Source organism: Bombus flavifrons, chromosome 7 (genome assembly GCF_040668555.2).
Source record: "Bombus flavifrons isolate JBK064 chromosome 7, iyBomFlav1_principal, whole genome shotgun sequence".
NCBI lineage: Eukaryota > Metazoa > Arthropoda > Insecta > Hymenoptera > Apidae > Bombus > Bombus flavifrons.
The window spans coordinates 10,219,912-10,232,249 of NC_138448.1; the positions used below are offsets into that span (position 1 = coordinate 10,219,912).

Here is a 12,338-nt window from a genome sequence, read left to right on the forward strand (position 1 = left end):
ACCAGTATCCTCTTCTCCAGGACGGCCAGTAGTCACTGTTAGGGATATCTGCTGCTTCTAATTGCGGCCCCCTTCGAACCGAGTCCGTCTCCTACGCCTCTCGGACCTTCTAATTTTCTCCCGTCTCGACACGCTGACTTGTGCTCACCATAAAACAACAAAAAGACAGCCCGGTTAACCAACGACCAAGGGTCATTCACTGTAGCTACTTATAGTCGATTGAATTTATTTGTTTCATCGGTTATACAGCTGACTCGCTAATCTTTACTATTCTCTATTCACCCCTTGCGCCATCCGTGTACCAATGTATAATCAATCTTTCTCAGTCAAACGCTGGTTCTACTTCTAATCGTCGCGTCACACTCACAAAACGTTCTTTAATCTCACTATCGATCCTATCTTTCGTCGTTCTCTTCGCCGCGGTCCACGCTTTCCTCCGCGACAGCACTCGTCCTTAACGTACGTTAACTCTTATCTATCGAAATGTGGAATCGTTTCCGATCTAATCATCCTCTATGATACACTCGATCATTCCTGAAAACGTTATTGAAACTCTGACGTATACAGAGACTCTCGACCGACATTTGTCTTAATTACGACGAATCGCCCGACGATCCACAACCAAAATGTCTGATCTGGAGCGCAGGCGAGCGTGCGTTCGAGCCCGTCCCCGGCGGTCCAATACAGAAAATGGCCCCTTCTCGCGTGCCGCCGGTTTTTCTCGTAAGTTATGCTTCTTTTATTATCATTTGCTTCGATGCTTCTTCCTGGATGTGGTGAGCTATGAGCCTGTTTTTATCCTCATCTTCCTGTTTTCTCGTCTCGTCAAGTAGTACACACATTTGTAGTTGTCCTCTTTTTTTTTATTTTTTATTTATTTATTATTTTCACTTTAGTTCTTGGCATGCGCACGCACCCGTAGTAAGCCTCCCTTCAATCTCCATCTAAATTAGTTGAATTGGTTCTCACGGTATCAGCCATATATTATATTACTTTCCTTGTTTTATTTCAGTGAAGAAAAAGTAGCAGCACTTGCGACGCGCGACCTTAACATACGTTCATACTTAAAAGACATTAGTTGCATTTCTACGTATGGGAGGATTTGAGTAATCGAATGTTATGAGATTGCATAAGGTATTATAACTTGATGATAACTCAGATTGGGAATACACATATAATTAAACTTTAATCTGTAATCTTAGCTCTTATGTCACTTGACGTCTCAGTTTCTCACACATTTCATTTGGGGATTTATCGGATTTGCTATACTTTCAATATACTGACTCATTGAATACTTAAATACCACCCCATTGAACACATCTTCCTGCATAAAATATTGATTATGACCTGATTTCTTTTTTCTTATTGACCCCATAGTAGTATTAGTTATGTTTTGCAACAAAAAGATGCATGCAAATTGATATAACGTATTTTGTCGAATTTTGTGACTCGAATAATTGAAAACAAATTAAGGTGAAACGATTAATGTTTAATGTAAGTAAAATCTACAATATCCTTATAGTAATAAATCATAAAATTCGACAGATAATTTTATCGGAAAGCGAATGTCGGGGATAATTTGGCTCTTCGACCATCCTGACGTCGATATCTCCGTCTCTCCACCACTTTGTCGTAAGATTACATTTATTGCAGTTATGAATTCAAAAAGAAACGGGCAATTTATTTCAGCACGCACGTCGAACACGATATTACCGTAAATTTTCACGCCGCGCTAGCGAAGATTCCCTCGTTTTGAATGTCCATTAATCTTTCAGTTTGTTTGCTCTTTCATTTGCTCAAGTTTGATCTTATTTGCTAGCGTTGCTTGTATGCGGATATAGCCTCGAGAGCCATGACGTGGCTCGCAGATTCGTACTTATAATGATTGATGTAAAGGAAAATGAATCGACCACACGCTTACCTGCTTGGCCTTGCGGTTCATTGTCCACCTCACGTCCAGTGCTACGTGATACTACGAATTAAATACTAATTTACAATCTCGCCGTTTTTCATTGCACTCTTTAAAGTGCGAGCGGTCTTCTCGATATTTGCAGTGACGATCGGATGTTCGATTCAATTGTACATTGGTAAGTTACTCATGCAGACAAAATTAATTCAAGAACAGTTTAGATCAGAGTAAAAACATTTTTAATTCTAATACGTATTGCCTTTTCTTTTTATCGGGAGATTTTGAAAAGAAATTTTAGGAGAAAAATATTTATAAGATATAATTGCTAATAAAGATAAAAGGAATAAGATTTGTCGATAAATAATGTTTGAAGTAACAAATAAGAAATATAATGATCTATTATTATTTGATGCAACAATTCAATATTATAAGAGAAAGTAAGAATTTGCAAAGTATTCTATGCTTTATGTATTTTTCATGTTTTTTATTTTTATACTGTTTTATGCTTTTTACACTTCCTTTAAATTGAATTTCTGCACATCGAATTTATATTTACCTTATTATGCTTTATACAGTGAGATTTTAAATCTATTTCTTCTCCTTTTCATATTTAACCAGACAAAGTAACTGGCTTGTATTTCCTTGTTATTAGAAATTGAACAGAGCTAATCTCATAAAAAATTCAAATTTTATTTGCGCTATAATCGCGAATTAGGCATAAGCTTAATTATTAAAACAGTTTCTTTAATTATTCTAATTAAATCATGTGAAATTACATATACTCATATAGAATTTCTCAAGACTCTTTCTCAATAATAATTAGAAAGTGGTAAATCTGAAACCACTCATTACTAGTTTATATTAAAATTACTAATAACGTATTGTAATTATCAGTTACATTTTATAGAAGCATACGGTTATACAAACTATATCAAATCTTTTCATCGAACTTTCTCAAACGTCTAATCTAACAAATATGTAGTATACCTCTGAGAGATACCTTCCGAACTTTCGATCGTCACTGCAGATATCTGTATCGGACTTCAGACATTCAGAAACATTCAAAAGTGGTTCAGAAAACTTCCGTTTATCTCGTACGCACACCGCATTCTCATATATTAGAGACACTTTCGATAGTCATCATATTAGTATGTATCATGTAAAATACCAGAGACGGTATAAGAGCACTGATCATTGTGGGATTTTGTTGTGTATTTTGCCTCAGAGGAATTGAAACGCAGTGAAATACAAGCTACGTGCAAATCTTGAAAAATCGAGTTCTCGTTCGCAGGTAGAAACAAGTGGAACAAAAATCAATAATAGGCATTGATGTTTTTCAGAGTTGCACCGAACCACCGAGTTCTTGGTGCTCAACAAACGGCAGCTTCCGGCACAGCGATTCCTCTTTGTATCCGGACTCCTTAAATCAAGAGACTTCGTCGGTGACCGGCACGACCAAAGTGGAATTTATCATTGGTTCGCCAATCAGACGTTTTCGGCAGAGTTCTGTATGGCCCCATCGTTATTTCGATAGCATAGATTCAGCAGCTATGTTGCCAGAAAGCCTGTTATCGGACGAGTTTTCTCTTCGTCGTGGCGAAGGACTTGCTGAATGCGATTCCCTCGAGTGTCATCCGATTTCAAATGACAGCTAAATCAGGAAGTTCGTCGTTTGTCAACTTGTCGATGAAAATACTTAAAGAATCTTGATGGTTTGGCTCATTTAATTGATAAGAAGAAAGACATTTGAAGATCAAGAAAGATATATTCTGCGCTTGAATAAGAAGCTTAATAGTTACGAGTTTAAATTAATCTCAGTATTATGTAGTTTAACGATTAAGAAAGTTCGCATTAGGCTTCAAGTGCTGAAGATTATTTCGATTATTACGAATCTGTAACATTGATTTTATCTGACATATTTCTATTTTCTACGTCTGCTATGACTAGCAATGTTTCTGAAGTATTGTTTAATTTGAATATAGAATTTTATATAATTTCTTCTCAAAGTTGCAGTTTATTATGTTTTATTACCTTTGTTTTAAGCGAAAGACAAATCTGACAAGAAAAAAAATTTTTTTGCCAAGAAAATAATGTTGTAGATCATGAACTGCGAGCTTAAAGCATCAAGATTCTTTAATATACAGTGAGAGTGACGACCATAGATTATTTTTATAGAAGCTGATTGCTCCATTTATCATCTCATTCTATTCATTGTTCCACTTTCACTTCACATTTTCGGTACGTTTTTGTGATTTTCATATGCAGTTTATGAATCAGACTTTATTTCAGACACTATGGAATTCTATTAATAACTGACATGAAATTGATTGATTTCTAATTTGAGTATGAAAATTATATACATTTACACAAACAGATTGAGAATCACGTATGGCATATACACCGATGTGTGTTCATTTGCAGTGTCGAATGGAAGATATATTGATATATCAAATTTTCGGTCCAAATTTTCTTATTTGTTGAAAGTGCAACATTCTAAATATGTATGTATTTTTTAATAGTCCGATGAAAAGAATCATGGCGACAGATGATAATGATTGCGAAAATTATCGTCAATTTAATTTCTTATTTTATACATGCGAGCAACTTTATGAAATCAATTTAAACAGTTGAATAAACTAATCGGAGAATGTAAGCCAAAATAATTTTATCAATCGATAATCGATCGCATAATATGAAATAATATAATTTTAAAAAATGACATTTTTTCTATGAACTTTGGTCAAATTAAACCAAAGTTACCTTTTTCACACTTTAAAGATTAACACATACATTTATACATTTTCATTGTTTACCAACTTTGAATTACATGTAATATATTATAACGAGTTGCTAATATATATAAATTAATGCGAAATGTACGACACATTGAACGGAGGATATGATTATTCTTGAGTACCTTTAGACAATGAGTGAAAATCTTGAAATATATTATAAATGGATTTTCACTGTATCCATGATATATTTAAAAGATATCTTCAGTTTCAAATACTGCAACATCGTTAATTATGACGCAAAAAAGAAAGAACTATTTTTATTATTTTAATTGTCCAATAAGTATTCAGTTAATTCTGACATTTTTTTATTGATAGAAGGTTTGAAGTATTTTGAGAAATATAATTTGTATTTTAATAGGGTCCACTTCAAAAGATTTTTATAAATCGGTGAATTGCATTTTTTCGTATCATATACTGCACCAAGCAATTGTGCATACTTAGGCAACCAACTTCAAGAATAAGTTTGTTCGACAAACTTTTAATTACTTGATAAACCAGTCCAGTAGAGAACAAGTTTTTTGTTATTTTCATGTAATCATTGATGGACTTTTTGAAATGTATACATCAGTGCATTTTAGATTTGTATCTTTATATCTTAAGACTGTATCCTTATCTGCTGCTACAAAATTGCTCTTGTTATTGTCGAATCATCTTTTGTATAGAATTATAAACGACGTGATGGAAATGTTTTCGATATTTATATGCTTTCTATTTACACCGAATTGATTCTATTAATCTTTTCATGCGAGACATTACTTTCCTTTCTTATCAAAATTATCCTTGTAGATTTATCGAAAAATATTCTATTTTTTCAAAATAACGGTTATAATATTTTTACTTGCTGTATTACAATTTTTGCAATATAATATGTTTAAACTTTTGATAGAGAAAATAAATAAGAACAAAATATTCGTAAAATGAACAGTAATAGAACAATGAATCGAAGTATTTGTCGTTTGCCATTTTACAAAAAATTTTGTTTTAAATAATTTTCTCCATCATGAGTGTAAAATTACAAATACATTTGCCATTCGTTTATAAATATTCAATTCTTTTTATTGATATTGATGAAAATTTTGTATAATCTTATGAAACGTATTATATTAATTATAAAATAGAGGTAAAAATATCACTCTGTTATCTTATCGTTTCAAAGTCAGAATAATTTGTTGATAAAATATTGTTTACTTCAATATTTGACATAATAGAAAATTATAAATTAACTATTTCTCTCATTGTATGTAAGTAGGCATGAAAAGATTAATAATAGTCGAACACAAATGATATTACCATCACTAACACATTCCATGCTGCAAATTCGACAGTTTCATATTCCATATAGCATTTGTACCTTTCATTTAAACTTGCGTTGTGATTAATGTAATTTATTTATTGTGTGCGTGTGAAATGTCGTACAATCGCGCAGATTTTCATATACATAGAGAAGAGAATATCTTCATATGTAAAGAAGAAAATTCATAAGGGGACACCCTTTCAAAAACCGCGATTCTTGAGTCTCTAGAAATTCTTCCTTGGAAATTCTGGAAGGGAAAAAATGAAGAAGCACAGAAAGAAGCATGGTCGAGTGTACGAATTGATTGTATAAAAGCTTTTCGTAGGAACACACATATCGGGTGAGATAGTGTGAAAATGTATCTTTGACAATATCCTTGGTCACCGCAATATAAATATTCATAAATTTTAGAACTTAACTAACTGTGAAACTTTCCTCTAATCGAGTCGTGTAGAAATTTCTCAATGATTGTTGCGATTAAGTGTTTGTTTGGGGCATTTTTCAATATTCGAAGAATTCTTATCCTTTGTTCAAATGACTTTTTTTATTCAAAATTATTATAATTATTCAAGTTTAACAATATTTAAAAATACTCTCATATTATTTTTATTTATCTAAAGTTCTACAGAAATGGACATGTTATTTTTTTCCTAGACCGAACTGTCAATTATATTGAATATTTAAATTATATATAAGTATTAAAAATATAATTATCAAAACAAATTAAATTATATCTAGAATTATCCAAACTATATTCAATGTCGCTATCGTATTTAGTTTTTCTCAAATTATACTAGTAATTAGATTTACTTCATACCCTTCGAACTCAAGATGAGGCGTTGTATTTATTCTGTGTGTGTGTGTGTGCGCGCGCGCGTGTGTGTGTGTGTGTGCGCGCGCGCGTGTGTGTGTGTGTATGTTGAGTGTGAACTTTAGTTTCAAGAGTATTCTTGAATTGTCTTTTCTTTGAATTGTCCTTCCTTGATTCTCCGTTTTTCCAGCAGTAAACGCATTCATTCCGCTCCTTTTTTCTCTCCCTGTTTTAGTATTTCTTTTACTGTTCCTTTAACTGTGTTACTTTCACCTTTTTACATTCATGCAGCATATGTTCCAGTGACTTCTTCCTTCTTCACTACATACATATTTCCTCTTTCTTCGTTTGCACATCTGAACCTGGCAGTATGCTTTGATCTCTGCCTTCGTAGTGCTCATTTAAATATTTCATTTTTTAGTTATCTCTAATTTCCTTATAATGCGTGTTATATCTGCTTTCTACTATTCCACTATATTACGATTGTGACTGCTCTGTCCTGTTCATTTGCGCTGGGGCTTCAGCAAGGTCTTTCTCTCTTCTTTTTTCCATTTGCACTTCTTTAATACCTGTCATTTTCTGTCTGTGGTATGTGTCTGTAATTTTTTCCCAGTTCGACTTCTTATCTTCTTCCTTCGTATCTATTTCCCTTCAAGATTCTTGTATTATTTTATACTTATTTAACCGTTTGGTTTTCTCCTCGCATCTTGTTGCTCTTTTCCCTGCCTCTATCCTTACTTTATTCTATTCATTCGTTTTGGTTTCCTCGAGGACTAAACATTAGAAATTATGGAATGAAGTTCAGAGCCATTATCCACCTAATATATTTCTCTCGTATATTCTGTATTCATGCTTTGCTTCCTTCCAGCCTCATATTTCTGCAGCGTACAACAAAATACTTCTAATCATACTCCTAAAAATTCTCATTCTCCTTTCAATTTCCTCAAAATATGAGTACATCAAAAAGAGAATTCTTTTTCTTCGAAATTTTTCGAATCTTCAAATGTCCCAGATATTCTCACTTAAAAATATACACGCTTAATAAAAACAAGGAAAGAAGAAATAAACGAATAACTGCGTGTTGAAAAAGCGAGAAAAGAGAACGTCGAAGAGAAGCATATCGTTTTTACTATAAAAAAAGGAAGCATATTCGCTGTCGTGAGGTAGACTGATAGGTCAACGGACCTAGAATTAGTCGGATCGTATGACTTGAATGTAACGACTCGGTAAGAAACACTACGTACCACACAGTTCCTTGCTTCAACCAATTTCGTTATTTATAAAAAGTAAGGGAAAAAGGGTTAGCGACCGTCAAGACATCGAGCATTCGTGCGTTTAATCACAGTGATCCTAGTTATTACAACGTACGTTGACTGTACGAAGAAAGAGAGAGAGAGAGAGAGAGAAAGAGAGAGAGAAGAAAAAATGATTAAAAGAAGAAACATGTGATTAACTTTTAGCTGAACTCACATAGGACTGACGGATTTTACTTATATTATTGTTTTAGTGCCTAACTATTTTTACGCGAATAGTAAAGGAGAGATTGTGCAAATGTGCGAGCGTGTAACAAAGAGTAAAAGAGAGAATGAAAGGGAGAATGAAAAACCAAAACCGAAGCCGTGTGACTTGCGAATGAGTTTCCGTTTTTTAGCCGCTACCTTTGTGTCGCGAGACGAAAACGCATAAATGCGAATAAAGAAAGAGAAACGAAGGACGATAAATGCTCAGATATCAATTCTGCACATTCGTATATGTACAGTTGGCGGACTAATTTAGTGTGCTAACTGGAGGCTATTATTTTTATACCTTAATTGATGACTGTGAGAACGAGAGCGATTAGAGTGTCGAGCGGACTGCGTCGACCTTAGCAGCTTCCTTTTTTCTCGATGATAGTACCTTCATCGTCGTTGTATTATAATTGATTATTAGACTTATTATCGGGTTCGTGCCACCGTGCTTCGGCTCACTGACTAAACGATGGTTTTATTATCGATACCACACCCGACACAATTTGTATATGTATATACGTATTACGGCATCGTGATTTATTTAAAGAAAGTTAGTTTAAATGTACAGATGAATCTGTGTAACGATATCTGCGATAATGTGATCCGATTAATAAATACGATATTACGTAGCGAATGTAGTTTTTCGTTACCTGCTCTAGAAAAGATACATTTCTTGTTATGTATATCCATTGATTTGTTTCTGATAATTTTACTTCGCGATGGTCTTTTTTAATGACTTAAATAACATTGTCGTTATTTGTTTCCAAGCCCTTCAAGTAATCTGTTACTATCGCGAAGTAATTACGCGGCATTTCTTCGATTATGAATTTCTTAATTCTTCTTTAATGAAGAATTCTTCTTTTTCAGCCAAATACTGCGCTTTTTAGTTACTTGTGATCTTTCAACGCTGACAAAACACTCCTAATTTCTCAAACTTTATTTTCTTCAAAGAAATTAAATTTATAAGTGTATATTTATTTATTATCATAAACTCGAATAATGAATTTTTTATTCTCACATTAGGTGGTATTTTTAGTTCTCTATAAAGTTTCTGATAGTTGCAGAAGTTTTAACTTTGTTCGAATAGCCATCGATATTTCTTTACAACAAAGTAATGTTAACTATATTCAGGTTGTCAACGCATAATTATCATATCCCGTCACTCTATGTATAATTATTACATATGAATATTTATTGAGGACGCTTTAATTATTATTCTTCAAGTAATTAGGTAAGTTGTTGTTCTAAAAATTGAACAAAATGAAAATTTACATAATGTGTACAACGTTTCATACGCGCATTTACATATTTTATCTCACTTAATAATATAATCTCAATTTTATTCAAACCTACGATCTGTGATAGGTTAAAAAACATTTATCCTTAGCCAATTGTATTTTCTGCGAAAGAAATGAGCAACAATAATTTAAAAAGAAATATGTTCCCTCGTTAGTCACAATTTTATTTCTAATAGTACGCAATTAACATTACTTTCGAAACGACAGAAATATCTATCTATCTCACGTATGCCCCCTGTCTTCCTCTAAGACGTTTTGTCTTATCTAAATCCTTTGTACAGTACACAAATTTATAAAAATAGAAGAGGATAAATTTGCTTCACACGGAAATCTAGTTAACAGTACACAGGAATTTCTCGTAAGGAAATTTTTTCCGTCTTACATCTGGTGAACGAAGGACGCGACAATTACTGTACTGTGAACGTTTTATGCATTTATAGGCAATTTAAAGCTATTGTGCGAGAAGATACAGACAGTAATTAGAAATGTTGATATTCCACGGTTAGCAAAGAAACAGACAGTAGATAATGAACTTCAGCTTTCACGTTCAAGAAGAACTGTTGCGCAATATATACTACATTATACATTTTCATATTGCGATAAAGAAGCTAGTTAGAAGATCGTGATGGGTCAAGAAACAGAAGTCAGTTATTGTCTGGCAGTGTACGAGGTCGTCGATTGAAATTCAACTGCCTTCGCGTGTCATCGTTGGAAGTCCAGCAACGAAACTTCCGGATATTTCAACGAAGAAAAAAGAAGGGGAAGGACCTTGCAGAGTTCTACGGAACTCGTGATATGGCCGACAAGTGAGGTTAACCCAGACCCGCTTTGAAATGTTCTTTATTTGTCCTCCTCGTTGCTTGTCGATGACACAGGTTTGCAGAAGCGAAACGCGTGGACAATGCGAATCAGGACGAACACCAGGGAGAAGATTACGATCCTTTCGCGCATCGTCCGCCGGGGCCGCTGACTTCGTAGGAATTGTTACTTCATTTACTTCTTTATTCCTTTTCTTTAAAAATTTAAAGTTCCAAATTTAATTCTGATGTTATCATTAATGGTAATATTCGCGATTTATAAGAAAAAATGGAATAAAAATATATATGGTGTAGATTAGTATTTTTGATCTTTATTAGGTTTATCAGAAGTTTCTTCCATTTTGTATTGTCGCGTTTGTCTTTTATTTTTTTTAAACAAAAGTGATGTTTCATAGAAGTTTTATTGAATTTGTAGATTCCGAGTAATCCAGTGGATCATAGAATCTTTCGGTTTGCAATTATTTAAATACAGCATAGAAGCTATAATATGCACTTCGTTTTCTTACTTGATCATTAATCTTTTACGATAGTCGTAATTTTTAATTATGCGAAACGAAACATGAGGTCAAAGACCTTTTTTCTGGTTTAAAAATTGAACTGTCAAAACATTTTAGACAAATATAAACTAATAGTTGGGATTTAGTAGATCTTCTATATTATAGTTGAACGTAGTATTTAAAAATACATAAACGATCGATGATATATATCATCCTATCGAATCTTTCTTAGTAAAAAGTTCAAGTTCTTTTTATTACATAACTTATCTTCAAGTATTATACAGTAGAGTAGATATTTTAACTTACATAAAGAATAATTCTAATAAGAGACGAAAAATTGAAGTTGAGTTTACACAAACGAAATGGAATTATAGTCCGGGCAGAGATTGGCAAGAAAAAGTCTATTTCTTTTCCTACTAATTCCTTGCCGTTCCAAGAACGAGCTGCATATTGTAAAATGAAAAATGCGTTCACGTAATAAACAAAAACATGCATAACGGATAAATGAATTAAATCGGTGAATTGCAGAACATTACAAATCCAAAAGTTGTATCCTTCAGATATTTTACGAAATAGCTTTATCCTCGATATCATTGATTTCGTAATTTAATAAAATTAGTTTTGTTAACCCAATTTAAACACAATTGTGTTAACTCCAACGAACATTCATGCACGACTATACTTGAAATCGTTTCATAAATTTTAGATGATCGAAATAAAATTATTTTGGACTTGTACCGTTTTCCAATTCGTCGATTTAATTAGTTCCAAATAATTCGATTGAAATTTTAAAAACTCTTTCAGAGATTTTGCCACATTCATGCATCTGTGTAAAGGTTCGATTGGCAACGGTTTGCTTTTCTTGCCAAATGGGTTCCGAAGAGCTGGCTACGCGATGTCAGTGATTTGCAGCATCGTTATTGGCTTATTGTGCACTCATACCGTGGTGGCTCTGGTAAGTACTTAACTTGGATATAACAGGACAAGCTAGCAAAGAGAATGAAAGTAGAGAGACTTTTGTAATGATTTACTAACCGAAACGATCACGTAAGGCGTTGTATAATCATATGAAAATGATTAAAGGTGCGATGAAGCAGGCAGAATTAGAAGTAGGGCAGAATTATTCTTATTATTTGGTTAAATGTTTTCTGGTGAAAGTTGAGTATAGAGAACATATGCAGAACAAGTCACTTTCCCTTCAATTTAACGTTTTTAAATCTATTACAATCAGAATACAGGCGTGAATGAATTTTTTAATCAGTTTCTTATTTTTATTGAAAAAAGCAATTACATATTATATCAAAAATTAAATAAATCATTATCAAGCAATTTTTTATACTAATTGATATATTAAAATATAATAATAAATAGTAAACAATAGTTGAGTAAACAATTTATATTATATTAC

The 12,338-nt window shown here is 32.9% G+C and overlaps 1 protein-coding gene across 10 annotated transcripts in view; it reads left to right on the forward strand.

The window, feature by feature from the left end:
* The window catches only part of jvl (javelin-like), a 125,097-nt gene extending 116,151 nt beyond the window's left edge, over nt 1-8,946 (forward strand). For 5 of the 10 annotated variants that reach the window (XM_069116185.1, XM_069116186.1, XM_069116184.1 and 2 more), the window contains 2 exons: nt 568-723; nt 3,250-8,946. In XM_069116185.1, the coding sequence (XP_068972286.1) occupies nt 568-723; nt 3,250-3,564 (471 nt within the window). In that variant the 3' untranslated portion in view covers nt 3,565-8,946. Of the gene's footprint in view, nt 1-567; nt 724-1,012; nt 1,135-1,545; nt 1,633-3,249 lie in introns of all 10 variants that reach the window. The other 5 variants (XR_011173513.1, XR_011173512.1, XR_011173515.1 and 2 more) reach the window with 5 other exon arrangements.
* The last annotated feature ends 3,392 nt before the right edge of the window (nt 8,947-12,338 follow it).